This window comes from Syngnathus acus, chromosome 6, assembly GCF_901709675.1.
Source record: "Syngnathus acus chromosome 6, fSynAcu1.2, whole genome shotgun sequence".
NCBI lineage: Eukaryota > Metazoa > Chordata > Actinopteri > Syngnathiformes > Syngnathidae > Syngnathus > Syngnathus acus.
The window spans coordinates 14,333,927-14,349,873 of NC_051092.1; the positions used below are offsets into that span (position 1 = coordinate 14,333,927).

Consider the following 15,947-nt stretch of genomic DNA (forward strand, 5'->3'; position numbering starts at 1 on the left):
GGCGTGCTAAAAGTGTGCGTAGAAGAATTGAATGGAAGGAAGCGTCGCCGCTGGGCTTTTTCCTGTACCCGGTGCCGCCCGTGACGAGAGGAGACGCTCGATTTGTTCCCTCCCTTCCCTTGCCTTGCCTTGGAGCGTGCGTTTCGACGCGAGGAGAATCTACCGACCGATCTATCTACCTGCCTGCCTGCCCGCGTGCGTGCAGCATGAGCGGCGCTCGGCTGACAACATGGACGCGCTTCTACTTCTACTGGGCTTCTTGATGACCACTTGTGCGACTGGTGAGTATTCGAGTAATTTGTCGTCTTCGTCAAAGGCTCGTCGTTCAATTCCGATGATTGGTGGTAGGCAACTCATGGTCAGTCAAAGACTTTCCAACAATGTTGTACATTCCACGCAGGTGTCAAACTCATGGCCGGGGGGCCCCATTTAACCCAAACCCTAATTTTTGGGTGGCCCACTTAAGCAAATTGGCAGAAAATCTGGACAAAGATGTTTATTTTGCTTATTTATTTGTATTCTTTGTCTTCTGACCCAATTTAAGACTGACTTTGTTGTTACTGGTGTCTACTCTTTCGGTAGATTACTACTACTGTATATTTATTTGTGTTTTAATTGACTGTTTTCACTCTTTGCAGTTGTATCATTATTTTATACGTTCTTTCTTACAGCTGTAGCTGTTAAATAAAGTTGTATTGAATATTAATATTGCTCTCATTCCTTTAATTTCAGAATGGGCTTGAAATCCCACCTTAATGATTTTGGTGTTTTTAAGATCTTTTTGTTTTTCTTCCATTCAGACCAAAGTTCAACCTTTAGGCATTCCTCAAGGACACAAGAAAGTTTAGCGGTGACAAGGTCAACTTTACGGTCACCCACTGCTTCACCATCCCAACACGTGACCTTTGGCCTTGTATCTCCGAGGTCCACGGTGACGCCTGATCACTCAAACGCAACACCGCCCCCGGCAGCGTCAGATTGGCCGCAAATGACAAAGATGATAACGTCAGAGACTTCCCTTCCGCTTGCGTCTGATTGGCCACAAACATCAAAGACGATATCCTCCCACATTCCACCTTCAACCGGATCTGATCGGCAGCAAACGTCAAAGTCGATAATGTCAGAGATTTCACAGTCGGCTGCATTCAACTGGCCACAAACGTCAAAGATGACAATGTCAGAGACTCCGCGTCCGGCTGTGTCTGATTGGCCACAAACATCAGAGACGACGTCAGAGATGACGTTAGAGATGACGTCAGAGATGACGTCAGAGACGACGTCAGAGACTACGTCAGAGACGACGTCAGAGACTACGTCAGAGATGACGTCAGAGACGACGTCAGAGACGACATCAGTGACGACATCAGTGACGACATCAGAGATCTCAGAGACAACGTCAGAGACAGAGGCAACATCCGAGATGATGTCAGAGATGACGTCAGAGACGACGTCAGAGACGATGTCAGAGATGATGTCAGAGACGATGTCAGAGGCGACGTCAGAGGCGACGTCAGAGGCGACCTCAGAGACGACCTCAGAGACGACCTCAGAGACGACGTCAGAGGCGAGGTCAGAGGCGAGGTCAGAGACGACCTCAGAGACGACGTCAGAGGCGAGGTCAGAGGCAACATCAGAGGCGACGTCAGAGGTGACATCAGAGATGAGGTCAGAGGCAACATCAGAGACTTCGCCTCCGGCCACGTCAGACTGGCAGCAAACGTCAGGGACAATAACGTCAAAGACTCCACCTCCCACCGTGTCTGATTCGCCACAAACGCCTGCGTCGGATTGGCTGCAGACATCAAAGATGATAATGTCGGAGACTCCGCCGGCCGCATTTAATAGACCGAAAACATCAGAGACGGCAACGTCAGAGACTCCACTTCCGGTCACGTCTGATTGGCCACAAACATCCAAGACGATAACATCCAAGACTTCAGACCAATCTGATTGGAAGCAAACATCCACCATGATAACATCAGAGACCCCGGTTCTAACCGGTTCTGATTGGCCACAAACATCCAAGACGATAACATCCAAGACTTCAGACCAATCTGATTGGAAGCAAACATCCACCATGATAACATCAGAGACCTCGGTTCTAACCGGTTCTGATTGGCCACAAACATCCAAGAAGATAACATCCAAGACTTCAGACCAATCTGATTGGAAGCAAACATCCACCATGATAACATCAGAGACCCCGGTTCTAACCGGTTCTGATTGGCCACAAACATCCAAGACGATAACATCCAAGACTTCAGACCAATCTGATTGGAAGCAAACATCCACCATGATAACATCAGAGACCCCGGTTCTAACCGGTTCTGATTGGCCACAAACATCCAAGACGATAACATCCAAGACTTCAGACCAATCTGATTGGAAGCAAACATCCACCATGATAACATCAGAGACCCCGGTTCTAACCGGTTCTGATTGGCCACAAACATCCAAGACGATAACATCCAAGACTTCAGACCAATCTGATTGGAAGCAAACATCCACCATGATAACATCAGAGACCCCGGTTCTAACCGGTTCTGATTGGCCACAAACATCCAAGACGATAACATCCAAGACTTCAGACCAATCTGATTGGAAGCAAACATCCACCATGATAACATCAGAGACCCCGGTTCTAACCGGTTCTGATTGGCAGCAAACGTCACAGCCCATAACGTCGGTGACTCCGCCTCCGGCCGTGTCTGATTGGCGGCAAACAACAAAGGTGATAATATCGGAGACATCGCCTTCTGACCGGCCACAAACTTCAAAAACAGCGCCGCCTCCGTTCAGCTTATCAGATGAGCCGCTTGTGTCAAGTGAGGTCACAACAAAGATGGCGTTCAGCATCTCCGCCGTGACGTCAGCGAGCCGAGGCACCCCTGCCACGTCTGACTCTACTCCTGCCGATCCCGGTCGTCCCACCTCCCCTGGCAGCAGCCCGATTGGCTCAACTCATCGCAACACCGCTGCAACCAATCCCGCCCGGACTCGGGCCGGCACCCCTGCCTCCCTTGTTGTCAGCACTCCCAGCCTTCCTGCGGCCTCTAGCCCCGCTTCTGCCACCTTGCCCACCTCGGTTCTGTTCGCCCCTGCAAGCAGGCCAGCGACATCTTCAGCCCCGCCCACAAGCCCGGCAGGCCATGCATTGGTAACGATTGCCATGACAACAAGCAGTCCCGCAGCAACCGGGCCAAAGGTCAACTCGCCCGTAAGTTGAGTGACTTTTCCTTTCTATCGCTGTGCCCTGGCCACTTGCCGGCTAGCTTAGACTTACATTAATTTTTTTTTTTGTGTGTGTGACATTTCAGAATCGGCCTGGCTGCTCGGTGACCTTCGGGAAGGTGAAGGTCGGCGTAAATTGGGCGCTGCTGACGGTCAACCCCCAAAATTTGTGCGGCAACTTCACAGCAACGGCGGCGGCCTGGCGTGGCGGCCACGTTAGCGTGAGCGAGTGCCAGCCGGTGGCGGCCGCTGCCCTAAACTTCACCTGCGGCGTCACAGGATTGCGGGCGGGAAGCGCGTACCGCGTCAGCGTCGCCTCGGCCCTACACGGACCACTGGGACAACTGCAGGTGCGCACAGGTAAGCGCCCACGTCAGCCATCTTTGCTGTCAATGTATGAAAGTCATCAGTCAAGGGTGCCACAAGCGCAGAAAAAAACCAAACAAGCTAATGTTTCCCGTGGTTGTTGTCGGGGTGTTTCAGCTCCTGAGGCGGTGTCGGCGTTGTCGGCCATGTCGCTTTCAAATGGCACCGCGTTACGTCTGGCCTGGACGCCCCCGAGTGGCGACTGGGAGAAGTACGGCGTGCTGCTGCGTAACGGCTCGGAAGTTCTGGTCAACGACAGCGTCGGCAAGATGAACCGGGAATACGTATTGGCCGCCGGCGAGTTGGACCTGGTGCCGGGCCGGCTCTACGGCGCCGAGGTCAAGGTCCACAGCGGCATGCTGTCGAACACGGCGCGTTGCCAAGCACGACTGGGTCGGTTTTCTTTCCCCTCAAACATGACTTGTTCTGTTCTGTTGCGAGGTGGTTGGACTTCCCGTTTCTCAAGTGTTTTTTGCTCCTTAGCCCCCAGGCCAGTTCAGGAGCTTCGCGTCTATCGTGTGGACGAGTCCTCCGTAAACCTCCGGTGGCGCCCACCGCGAGGCGAGTGGGACAGCTTCACGACGGTCATCGGCGCAGCCCGGCCAGACTCGGCCGCTGTCCAGAAGCTCCTCCCCCGGGAGGCCACCGGCTGCGCCTTTGGCACGCTCACCTCGGGACGTCTGTATACCGTCACCGTGACAACTACCAGCGGCAACCTGAGTAGCTCCGCCTCCATCAACTTGTGGACCAGTAAGACGGAGCCTCGGCATCTTTTTGTGAAGATGAATGGATGGTTGTGGTGGTCTTATTATGTCCTCTTGGTTGTCAGCTCCATCTCAGGTGAGCGGACTACAGGTTCGTAATTTGGGAAGCACCGAGAGCCTCCTGGCTGAGTGGGAGCAGACCAGCGGGGAGGTAGACTTGTACCTAGTCCTGCTGCTCCACGAGGGGAGCGTCATCAAGAACCAAAGTGTGCCGGCCGAGGACGCCAGTCTGAGTTTCCGTGACCTGAGGCCCGGTGCCCTCTACGGGGTGGTGGTGACAACGGTCCGAGCAGGACTCCGGTCCAGGCAGACGGTGGCCGAGGGCCGCACCGGTAAGACTCTTGATGGCATCAAAACAAGTGTTTGTGGCTCTTCTGGTTCACACCTCAATCCAAATTTAGTTCCCGCTGCTGTCGGCGAGGTGACGGTCAGCAACAACGGACGCGTGGACTTCCTTAGCGTGTCCTGGCGTCCCGCTTTGGGGGAGGTGGACAGCTATCTGGTGGCTCTCAGGGAACGGGACAAGACACTTCACACGCTGGTGGTCTCCAAAAGCAGTCACCAGTGCGATTTTAGCTCCCTGGTATCGGGACGCCTCTACAACATCTCCATCAGCACCTCCAGCGGAAGCCTCCGCAACCAAACCTCCGTCCTGGAGAGGACCCGTGAGTGCAGCAGACACAAGATGGCTCTGACGGGGAGTTCTTTTTGACTCGTTTGTCGTCGGCCAGAACCGTCCAAGGTCCAGGACCCCACCGCGATCCACGGCGCCCGTGACGACTTTCTGAAGGTGTACTGGCGTCCCGCCTCCGGAGACTTTGACTTCTACCGCGTCGCCATCACGCACGACAACACGGTGCTGCAGAACCAGACGGTGTCCAGGTTGCGCAACGAGTGCGTCTTTCACGGCTTGGTCCCGGGACGACTCTACACGGTGGTGGTCGGCACGCGCAGCGGCGGCTACGAGGCCAGCGCCTCCACCCACGCTCGCACCTGTGAGCCTTTTCGCGTCCGGCGCCGTTTGCACGCGGGTTTGATTGAGCGAGGACTCAGCAGAAGGTACGATTGTTTTGCCCAGTCCCTGCGGCGGTGCGTTCCTTGCACGTGGCCCGTCGGACCTCGCAGGAGCTTTGGGTGTCGTGGACGGCGGCCCCGGGCGACGTGGACCACTACGAGGTGCAGCTGCTCTTCAACGACATGAAGGTGTTCCCTCCGCTCACCCTGGGCGGCGCCGTGACCGAGTGCCAGGTCACCTCACTCACGCCCGGACGACTCTACAAAGTCTTGGTGTCCACCTTCAGCGGACCCAACCAGAGGACCCAGTTTATCGAGGGCCGCACCGGTTCGGGAGCGCACAGCGGACACGTCACGGGTTCTGTTCCGCTGCCCGGCCGAGATGCATGAGGATTGCCGTGTTGCTTTTGTGTCCAGTTCCCAGCCAGGTGAAGAACATCCAGGTGACCAACGGCGGCGACAGCAGCAGCTTGATGGTGAGCTGGACGCCGGGCCAAGGCGACGTGGACCGATACGTGGTGGTTCTGTACAGACAGAACCATCAACTGGACGCACGGCACCTGCTCAGACATCAGAATCAGGTCGAGTTTGGCTCGCTCCAGCCAGGTCAGCTGTACGGCGTGACAGTTCAGGCGCTGAGTGGCGACCTGTCCAGCCACCAAACGGCCAGCGCACGCACAGGTGAGGAGGTTCCGCACCGTTTTGCCGTTTCGGTGCAGCTAGTTCTCTGAAGCGGGCTGCTCGGCGTGCTCTGTTCAGTTCCGTCGGCAGTCACGGCGCTGCGGGTGGAGAACCCGGTCGGTACCGGAAGCCTGATGGCGAGCTGGCGGGAAGCGGCAGGCGTGTCGGACGGCTACTTCCTGCAGCTCTTTGACGAACGAGGCACCATCCTCGGCAACGCCACACTGACCGCTGCGCTCACGCGCCACACCTTTGACCATCTCAGCCCAGGAAGGCAGTACAAGGTCCTGGTCCGGACCACCAGCGGGGGAGTCCAAAGCCTCGGGGCCGCCGCCCAGGCCCGCACACGTACGACTTCTCGCTTGTGTAAAACGCTCCACGTGGCGTTCACGATCCGCTTCCTTTTCCCGTTAGGTCCGGCAGCCGCCACCCAGCTGTCCATCCAAAGCAACACCAGCACCGCTCTGGTCTTCTGTTGGTCCCGGCCGGCGGGCGACTTGGATTCGTACGAGGTTCTCCTGTACGGCGCCGACGAGGTTCTGCGGGAGCGGCGTCAGGTCGGCCCTTCCGGCCTGGCCTGCTCCTTCCAAGGACTCACGCCCGGTTCCGCTTACAAGATGGTGGTGGTCACGCGCAGCGGACAATTGAGCAACAGCTCCAGCATTTGGGCCGGCACAGGTCAGAGTGCGCTCCGGAGGTTTGGCGACAAATCATCATTGCCATCCTTGCCGGCAGCATCATCGCAATCATCATCTTCATCATCATCGCCATCACCGCCAACGTCTTCATCGTCACGGTGGTGTTTGTAGCCACGCTGATGTCCCTGATGCGTTGTCTCCCGTCAGTCCCGTCCGCCGTCACGTCTCTGCGTGCCCAAGGCGGCCATGCTTGCGACCAGCTGCAAGTCTTGTGGCGGCGAGGCCAGGGCGGCGTGTCAGGGTACCTGGTCTCGCTTTCCGCCCCCAACGGCTCGCTGCGGGCACAGGAGCATCTGGGCTCTGAGGTCACCCAATTCGTTTTCAACGGCCTGACGCCAGGTCGGCTTTACCGCGTTGACGTCCTGAGCCTCAGCGGCGATCTCGCCAACGGCGCCAGCGTGCACGCCAGGACAGGTAAGTTACCCTAACTCATCCAAATCATCAGCATGAGTTTCCACACAGGTTATTTATTTATTTATTTATTTATTTATTGTTTTTATTTTATTTGTTGTTTGTTTGTTTGTTTTTGTTTTTTTTGTTTTTTTTATTTGTTTGTTTATTTATTTAAGAAATTAATGAAAATAGCAAATTTGGGTTTGGATCAGGACGGACCGAATTGAGCTTGGCAACTGTCCTTTCAGCTCCCCGACCGCCCAGCTCCTTCCTCTTCCGAGGGGTGACCAATACATCCCTGGACCTCACCTGGAGTGTCCCCCCAGACTCGGATTACGACGATTTCGAGGTGCGCTGGACGCCGGGCGACCGCGGCTCTGCGGTCAACCCGTACGAGAATCGCCGGTCCGGGAGTCGCATCGTGAGAGGGATGTTCCCCGGACGCCTCTACAACTTCAGCCTGCGCACGGTCAGCGGAAGCTCGCAGGGAGGGGGCGAGGCCCCGCCCTCCTACAGCCTGCCCATCCAGGGCAGCATCCGCACCAGTAGGTGGCGCCACCCACATATCTGTGACATATCAATCTTGATCATTTCAATCAGGTGTGGTAGGGTTTCTTGAACCCGTGACCTTTGACCTCTGGGCACGCTAACAGCTTGCTTCCTTTTGAAATCCGTCACATGATTTGCACTTAGCGCTGTGTTTCCGCAGAGCCATCCCCCGTGGTCGGCCTGCGCTGCCGCCCTCAGAGCTCCACGTCCGTCTCCTGCTCCTGGGCGCCCCCGGAATCTGACTTTGACTCCTACGTGGTGGAGTGCGCTCGCGAGGACTCGCAGAGTCTGGTCTACTCGCGGCGTTTGGATCGGCGCCCGGAGGGGCGTCCGGCCGCGTACGTCATCGACCTGCTGGAGCCTCACAAGCGCTACAGCGTGCACGTCAAAGTCATCTCGGACACCAGCGCCAGCGAGGCAGCCCGGGACGGCGTGCTCACCATGATCGACCGTAAGTACCCGACAGCGGCGCTCAAGTGGGCCTGCCTCGGGCTCACTGTCGGGGTCCCGCCCTGTGTGCAGGCCCCCCGGTGCCGGACGTCGGCACGCGAGTGGACGCCGCCTCAGCCCGGGCGACCCGTTCGTCCATCCTATTCCACTTCAACTGCAGCTGGTTCAGCGACATCAACGGCGCCGTCAAATTCTTCAGCGTAGTCGTCACCGAGTCCAAAGGCAGGAAAGGAGCGACCCGCTTGATGATGCGCGATTTTTGTTCAAGCTTTACTTTTGACAAAATTCCACGTCCTCTCAAAAACTGAAAAAGCTTCTTCACAACGGTCCCATCGTCCCACAGGTGAGGACCGCGTTCTTCCCGAGCAGCGCCACCCTCTGCCCTCGTACGCCGACTACATGTCCAACGCGTCCATCAAGTCGTACCAGACGTCGTTGTTTGCCGCTGCCGCTGGCTCGGCTGAAGCCTGCGCTTATGACATCATCGTGGGGGCCGGGACGGAGGTCTTGGGGGGTTCGTGTGAGCCCACACACGCACGGCGCCACCTGCAACGCTTCTGCGACGGACCCCTCAAAGCCACGACCGCTTACAGGTGCCCAACAACGCCCCCTTGTGTTGACACAGATGTGAGCGGCCGCTTTGTTTGCTGTGCTTCAGGCTGAGCGTGCGAGCGTTCACGCAAGTTCCCGATGGCTTTTCTCCGCCTCTTTACGCCGACACCTTCCTGTCGCTACCCGTGCGCACCACAACAGGTCAGGAAAGGTCGGCCCGCGCCGTCGCCGTGGTGACCACCCTGATAACTCTGCTCTCGTCCCGTCCCGTCGGCAGACCCCGCCGGCGCCCTGGTAGGAGGAATCATTGCCGCCGTCTTCGTGATGGTTGCCTTGGCGATGCTGGTGATGCTCATCGTATACAGGCGACATGCGCGACCCAAAATGTAAGTCGTTTGTGAGTGAGCAACATCCAGAAGAGTGACTCGTGTGTATTTTAAAAGTGTGCAGGAAAGCGTGTCGATCAATATGGGTTTGAGGAGAGACCGACCTTTGCCAAGAAATCATCTGGGGCTCAGAGGGTGAGCTCACACGCACTCGCACACACACTCACACACTCACACACACACACACACACACACACACACACACACTGGTAATGTCAGGCAAGTGGTCTTTATTCAACGAAGCCACCAACTCTTGTTTTTCTTTCTTCCCGTTGCAGAAAGCCCTGTCACATGACAAGGTAAAAAAAAAAATCAATCATAATAATCATACTTTTTGTAGTATATGTATTTTTAAAAACTGTTAACATACATTATTTTGGGGTCGTTTTGTAACTTTTTTTAACTTTTTGAGTGTTTTTATTTTTAAATGTTTAATTTTGTAAAAAAAAAAAATATTGTTTAGATGTTTTTGGGGTCGTTTTTAAACATTTTTTTTTACTTTTTAAGTTTTTTATATGTTTACATTTCTTTATTGTTTAAATGTTTAATTTTTTCGTAAACACGTTTGAGTAGCTTGTTACAAATGCTTTTGCTCACATCGACATGTTGCCGTTCTTTCAGCCCCGTCAAGGTGGCCGACTTTGAACGGCACTACAACAAGCTCCAGGCTGATGCCCACTTCCTGCTTTCCGAGCAGTACGAGGTGACGTTTGCCATCATCTTCTCTTCTTCTCCCACATTTTCTTGTGGCCTTTCATCGTTTTTTTTCTTCCCGGGGGGCAGAGTCTGAAGGACGTCGGGCGCAACCAGAGCACGGACGCCGCTCTGCTGCCCGACAACCGTGGCAAGAACCGATACAACAACATCCTGCCCTGTGAGACGCCCGCCAATCGTCGAGCTCGCGCCTGCGCCTGCGTCACTGACAGCTTGTGTCTGCAGACGACGCTATGAGAGTCAAGTTGTCCTACGTGGATGACGAACTTTGCTCCGACTACATCAATGCCAGTTACATACCTGTGAGACCCCCCCCCCCCCCCACACACACACACACACTGTCCCAGGGCAACCTTGAAGTTGCGTGCTTTGTGCTTTGAGGGCAACAATTCCCGCCGCGAGTACATCGCTACCCAGGGGCCGCTGCCGGGAACCAAAGATGATTTTTGGAAGATGGTCTGGGAGCAAAATGTCCGCAACGTAGTCATGCTCACGCAGTGTGTGGAGAAAGGACGCGTGCGTATCCCGCACACACACACCAAAGGAGCGTTTGAGCTTTTGAAGAATTGCCTCTATGTGTGTGTGTGGCGCCCTAAGGTGAAGTGCGACCGCTACTGGCCGCCAGAACGGGAGCCCCTCTACTACGGAGACCTCATCGTCCACATGACCTCCGAGTCGGTGCTGCCCGAGTGGACCATCCGAGAATTCAGCGTGTGCAGCGTAAGCGAGGCCGTGACGAATGCGTGTGTGCGCGTCCAGGTGTTGAAGTCTCATGTGTGCCAGGAGGACGACATACGGCGCGTGCACACGGTTCGTCATTTCCACTTCACTGTGTGGCCTGATCACGGCGTTCCTGATGGCACGCAGTCGCTGGTCCACTTTGTCCGGACCGTCAGAGACTTTGTCAACCGGAGCGGCGCCGGAGGACCCACCATTGTGCACTGCAGGTAGGCTACACGCGGCGGCCCCGAGAAAAGCGGCCGTTTGACACCGCCCTTGTGTTGCGGCAGCGCTGGAGTGGGCCGGACAGGGACCTTCGTGGCGCTGGACCGCCTCCTGCAGCAGTTGGACTCGTCGGACACGCTGGACATCTACGGCTGCGTATGGCAATTGCGCCTCCACCGCTCACACATGCTGCAGACCGAGGTACATCCCTCCCTCCCTCCGCCGTGGCTGTCCCTGAGCCTGACGTGACCGGCCTGTGGGTTAAACCTTTCTCGTGTCTGTATGTGTGTGTGCGCAGCGTCAGTACGCCTTTGTGCATCAGTGCATCAGCGACGTGCTGCGAGCCAGGAACTTGATTGTGTATGAAAACGTCGGCTTGAGCCAGGCAGGTCAGTCGGCTTTTAGTCTGTGATTCGATGGCTTGGTGCCTGTCTCGGAATTGGGTTGCATACTGAGTTTTTGTGTTAATTGGCCTCTTTTATGTGCTCTTTGTGTGTTTGCTCAATTGTGTTCTTTTGTGTTTGTTTTTCTACTTACATTTAAAAATGCCTCTTTGTGTATGCGCGCAGTGATCAACGTTGTGTTATGTTGTGTGTCCTCAGACGCTGTACGGGCGACATTAACATCATAACATCACACCGTATGTATGACGTCAGTGAAATGAGAAGTCTGGAGATGTCATCCAAATATGACGTGGCCTATATGGCTTGTTTTTTAATTTTATGCAAGACGATTTTGCACATTGCTGTTAAAGGTTGTACAGTATAGTCATTTACACTGCGCAAGCTTGTATATCATATATTAACTACATATTTTATTTTATCATTGTTGTTGATCTTAGCAAATTTATTGTTGCGTAAAGCACACAAATGCGCACTATTATCAATGTGATCGAAATGCATATTAAAGTTGCCATTAAAGTCTTCGTCGTCTGATGATGCCTGGACGGAGTACTTCGTCTGCGCGTGCGCAGATGGTAGATAGAGCTGGTTGGCTAATAGCTGCTTGGCTTGGGATACCCTTGCTCGCGGTTGGCTGGCTGGTGGTTGACTGGCTCGTGATTGGCCGGCTGGCTCGTGTTTGCCTTGCGACTGGTCGCCACCTGGGGGCCAACTTTGAGCCCGATGGTCGAGTTCGCTAGTTAGCTATCGGAGTAGCAACAGCAGCGGAGAGACCAGCAAACTTTCTCTTTCTTTTTCCTTTTTTCATTTTCCCCCCCCACACTTCGCGCTCGGTTGGCGGTGACGGGCCGACGGTTCTCGATGGATTCCGGTTGTTTTCCGTCGCCTGTGGTGCGTCAAAGGGAGCGTTAGACGACTTTGGGAGAAGTTGTGCCGATTGTTTTTTTTTTGGCGGAGGAGGAAAGAGAAAGATGGACGCGGCGGGGGCTGATTCTGATCTATTGCTAATGCTAAGCTAACTGCTGCTAATGGTAACGCCGACCGTCCGTCGGAGCTGCTCGGCCGGACGCAGCGCGAGGACTTCCGCCACCTTTGGAGGGCTCCAGTCGGCTTTCAGTTGGTTTCGTGCGGTGAGTTTGTTTAACTTTATTTTCTCACGTTTCTTCATTTTTTTCGATGATGCGTTCGCCTGTTAGCGGTGCCTTTTAGCCTAGCTATGCGCTAGCCAGACCTGTAGCCTAGCCGTGCTAACCAAGCAAGCGAATATGTAGCTGGCATAACAACTCAACTTTCCAAAGATCTTTCAATCACTTTAACAAATTTGTCGTCTTCTCGCATTTTGGACACCTATAATTTTGTTATTATTTATTTGACCCTTCCAAAAACGGCTTCCATCAATTACTTTTGTACGTTTGACGAAACACCAAGGTAAACAGGAGATGTCAGCAAGAGTAGGTTTTCATTTTGCGTCTTTTTTCTTGAATCTAAGGAGCAATAATAGCTACTTTTATTGAGCTTTCCATGGGCGTGTACTTCTAGAAAGCACACTTTAATTTTCGAATTCATTATACTCTGCAGCAAGTTCAAACTTGATCAATTTTAGCGTTTAATACGTCTTAATCCTACAACATTGTCCTTAGATTTACTCAATTGATTTTTAATACAATATTCATAATGTTTATAGAACAAATCAATGTGCGTATTGGATGCATTATTATTTATCATCAATCCAGGGCTGGTTTCCAAGCTGTATTATTTGTCTCCCTGCTGCAACACACCTGATTCAACTGATATGCAAAAGCTGGATAATGATCCTGATCATAGAATAATTTTCAAAATAGATGAGTTGCTGATTGTTGCGCCTCTAATAACAACATTGATCATTATTGTGTTGTTGTTTTGTTTGATTGACTCTGCAGCTGATTTGATCCTCATCGTTATCATCCTTGTCATCATCGCTGTGACAAAGGCTCGCATGCTGAAGATTGTGCCGCTAACCATGGAGGAGGATCTTAGGTATGCCTTCAAGAGTGCCATCTTGATTGTGATGTGGTCGCATCCGTTTGCCGTTGTCATGATGTTTTTTTGTGTATGTGTGTGGGCACGCAGACGAGCCGCGTGGGTGCAGTAGGGCATCATGGGTAGTAGCTGTTCAAGCTGTCCAGACAAAGAATTGATTGCAGATAATCATCAAAGTAAATTCAAGGTGGGTTCATTTCCACGCGTCGCCAGTGGCACAAGTCTCAAGTCAAAACCAAGCTGGTCAAAACAGAGTCCCCAGCAAATTCCGATCAAGCGATTCGTAAATGGTGGAGGCGTGTGCACGCAGTGGCCCATTTGGTATGTAACCCGGAGCACGTGTGGTTGTCGCCTGGCAGGTGGTCAACGTGGACGACGATGGGAACGAGCTGGGCGCCGGCGTGATGGAGCTGACGGACGGCGAGCTGGTCTTGCACACGCATCGCCGCGATGACGTCAGGTGGCCGTACCTGTGCCTGCGTCGCTATGGTTACGACTCCAACCTCTTCTCCTTCGAGAGCGGGCGCCGCTGTCAGACCGGACAAGGTGACATGCCTCCGCTCACCCCTTTGCTGTGTGTGTGTGGATGTGTGCGTGTGGATGTGTGCGTGTGGATGTGTGCGTGTGGGTGTGTGTGTGGATGTGTGCGTGTGGATGTGTGCGTGTGGATGTGTGCGTGTGGATGTGTGCGTGTGGATGTGTGTGTGGATGTGTGATCGTGAGTATATCAGGGATGTCACGATCACACTTTCTTGACACCTGAATTTGAAAGATTGTTTATTGTTTTTGGTTCCTTCTAACCAGTAAAGTTAAAAGTTAAAGTCCCAATGATCGTCACACATCTGGGTGTGGTGAAATTTGTCCTCTGCATTTAACCCATCCTCATGTGATTTTGATCCATCCCCTGGGGGAGAGGGGAGCAGTGAGCAGCAGCGGCGCCGCGCTCGGGAATCATTTGGTGATCTAACCCCCCAATTCCAACCCTTAATGCTGAGTGCCAAGCAGGGAGGGAATGGGTCCCATTTTTATAGTCTTTGGTATGACCCGGCCGGGGTTTGAACCCACAACCTTCCAGTCTCAGGGCGGACATACTACCACTAGGCCACTGAGCTGGTAGACGCCAGTGTTACTTGGAACGCATTTGCTGTACATTTTTTGCATATTGTATTGGTGATGTCATTATGCGCGTGTGTGTTTACGTGCGGCGTAGGTATCTTTGCGTTCAAGTGCGCACGTGCTGAGGAAATCTTCAACATGCTGCAAGACATCATGCACAGTCACAGCATCAGCGTTGTGGAGGAAGCCGTGCTGGACGCCGGCCACCAGGGGGCGACGCTCTCACCTGCAGGTACACACGGACACAACAGCAGAGAAATGAAAACCCGGTTTTGTGGAGCGTTTCTTAACACCCTTGCATTTCAGCCCTGGGTTACTCTGTGCCGACGGTGCCCAATGGTGTGACGCGGCTCCCGTCAACGGGCGATGTCCCGTCCCACCCGTCCAGCCGCCACCCGTCGGTGGCCAGCACCCGGCTGCCGTCGGTGGGCGAAGAGTCCACGCACCCCCTGCTGGTGTCCGACGAGAGCGCAAGTCCGGCGTGCGCTCCCGCTGCCCCGGCGCCGCCCGACGAGCGCTGCCCCTGCTTTCAGGCGCACACCTACGTCAACACGGCGCGTCTGCTGGAGGAGCCGCTGAGCACTGACGTGCCACCAGAGAGCCCCACCTCCCCGGATGCCCGCGGCCCAGCCACCCCTCCGCCCCCTCCACGGGTGAACTGCGATACGCCGCCGCCGGAGCCCCGGGTGCTGCTCGAGCCGCAGGGCGCGCGCTTCGTGCTGGGACCCACGCCGGTCCAGCGACGGCTGAGGGAGGCGGGAGAGACTCGAGAGGGCGACAAGGAGGCGGCCGAAACGGGCGCGGCGCCCCACTGCCGCCGCCCGCCCCCGCTGACCCCCGACCTGCAGAATGTCAACAACTCAGCGCAGCGCCGCACGGCGTTGCTGGACTACGAGAACCTGCCGGCGCTGCCGCCCGTGTGGGAGGCGCGCAAGTCCAGCTGGGAGGAGGAGGAGATCGGCGGCGGCCTGAAAACGCCGTCGCTCAACGGCTTCAACCCGCATTGTTGCCCCCTCCCGCTGTCAGCCGCCTACGATCCCTCGCACAACTACATCAACACGGAGAACGTGACGGCGCCGCTGAGCGCCCACCGACCTGAAACGGCGCGACGCCGCCCCGACGGGCCCACCGTCTTCAACTTTGACTTCCGCCGAGCGCCGGGGGTGGGCGAGCCGCCTAAGACGCTCAACTACATTGAGGTAGAGACGGACAACGGGGGCGGCAACCGGGGTGCTTCGGACGGCAGCGACCCGCACACGCCGCGCACCCCCACCTCGCCCCCGCCGCCCGGCACGCCCACGCGCCGCACTGAGCTCTATGCCCTCATCGACATCGAGCGCACGGCTGCCATGTCCAACCTGCAGAAGGCGCGACCGCGGGACGACGGCACCTCGCGCAAGACGCGCCACAACAGCACCGAGCTACCTAGCAAGAGTGCCGCTGCCTTGTGACTTTGCTCTTGTCTGGTACAAATCAGTATTACTGAAGCAAGCATTCCATTCAGCTCTGTTCATGCTGCTCCAACTTCCTGGTACACTACTTCCTTTTTTGATTGCGGCACAATAAAAGTCTTTTCTCTTTGTACTTGAAGTTCTTTCACTCCTTACCCACGCTGCACGGGCCAGCCAAAGCCAAACCCCCTTTACATGGGTATAGCTAACATAAAAT

General features: G+C 54.8%; 2 protein-coding genes across 7 annotated transcripts; both read left to right on the forward strand.

Moving 5' to 3' along the window:
* Positions 1-67: 67 nt before the first annotated feature.
* Positions 68-11,678, forward strand: LOC119123971 (receptor-type tyrosine-protein phosphatase beta-like). Of its 4 annotated transcripts, XM_037253461.1 has the most exons (33): positions 69-281; positions 801-1,236; positions 1,357-1,911; positions 2,020-2,127; positions 2,668-3,217; positions 3,318-3,591; positions 3,715-3,990; positions 4,081-4,347; positions 4,427-4,693; positions 4,763-5,026; positions 5,093-5,356; positions 5,440-5,703; positions 5,793-6,056; positions 6,135-6,404; positions 6,471-6,734; positions 6,902-7,168; positions 7,396-7,692; positions 7,857-8,147; positions 8,219-8,368; positions 8,490-8,739; positions 8,805-8,899; positions 8,976-9,084; positions 9,142-9,218; positions 9,356-9,383; positions 9,706-9,787; positions 9,868-9,958; positions 10,024-10,100; positions 10,180-10,314; positions 10,396-10,518; positions 10,582-10,745; positions 10,809-10,944; positions 11,042-11,132; positions 11,346-11,678. In XM_037253461.1, the coding sequence occupies exons 1-33, from the start codon at positions 230-232 to the stop codon at positions 11,372-11,374; spliced, it is 6,867 nt and encodes a 2,288-aa protein (XP_037109356.1). In that variant the 5' UTR covers positions 69-229; the 3' UTR covers positions 11,375-11,678. The 4 variants fall into 4 exon arrangements, with proteins under 4 accessions (XP_037109355.1, XP_037109354.1, XP_037109356.1 ...); XM_037253460.1 differs by having other exon boundaries at positions 68-281; positions 9,142-9,219; positions 9,363-9,383; positions 10,396-10,745; positions 11,346-11,668; XM_037253459.1 differs by having other exon boundaries at positions 68-281; positions 10,396-10,745; positions 11,346-11,668.
* A 140-nt stretch (positions 11,679-11,818) lies between these two features.
* LOC119124028 (fibroblast growth factor receptor substrate 2-like) lies at positions 11,819-15,869 on the forward strand. Of its 3 annotated transcripts, none has more exons than XM_037253617.1 (6): positions 11,819-12,274; positions 13,064-13,160; positions 13,254-13,350; positions 13,523-13,709; positions 14,374-14,511; positions 14,586-15,869. In XM_037253617.1, exons 3-6 carry the CDS (start codon positions 13,282-13,284, stop codon positions 15,728-15,730), a joined length of 1,539 nt encoding a protein of 512 aa, XP_037109512.1. In that variant the 5' UTR covers positions 11,819-12,274; positions 13,064-13,160; positions 13,254-13,281; the 3' UTR covers positions 15,731-15,869. The 3 variants fall into 3 exon arrangements, with proteins under 3 accessions (XP_037109512.1, XP_037109513.1, XP_037109514.1); XM_037253618.1 differs by having other exon boundaries at positions 14,610-15,869; XM_037253619.1 differs by lacking the exons at positions 11,819-12,274; positions 13,064-13,160; positions 13,254-13,350; positions 13,523-13,709 and adding an exon at positions 13,828-13,966 and having other exon boundaries at positions 14,277-14,511.
* Positions 15,870-15,947: the final 78 nt, after the last annotated feature.

What these genes read in the sequence shown, in the direction of transcription:
- LOC119123971 (XM_037253459.1), top strand. Translation starts at nt 230, where the DNA reads ATGGACGCGCTTCTACTTCTACTGGGCTTCTTGATGACCACTTGTGCG. An exon ending in GGCCAAAGGTCAACTCGCCC is followed by an intron (nt 3,218 to 3,317) that starts GTAAGTTGAGTG and finishes GTGACATTTCAG; the next exon opens with AATCGGCCTGGCTGCTCGGT. An exon ending in AAATCATCTGGGGCTCAGAG is followed by an intron (nt 9,219 to 9,355) that starts GGTGAGCTCACA and finishes TTCTTTCTTCCC; the next exon opens with GTTGCAGAAAGCCCTGTCAC.
- LOC119124028 (XM_037253617.1), top strand. Translation starts at nt 13,282, where the DNA reads ATGGGTAGTAGCTGTTCAAGCTGTCCAGACAAAGAATTGATTGCAGAT. An exon ending in ATCATCAAAGTAAATTCAAG is followed by an intron (nt 13,351 to 13,522) that starts GTGGGTTCATTT and finishes GTCGCCTGGCAG; the next exon opens with GTGGTCAACGTGGACGACGA. An exon ending in CCGCTGTCAGACCGGACAAG is followed by an intron (nt 13,710 to 14,373) that starts GTGACATGCCTC and finishes CGTGCGGCGTAG; the next exon opens with GTATCTTTGCGTTCAAGTGC.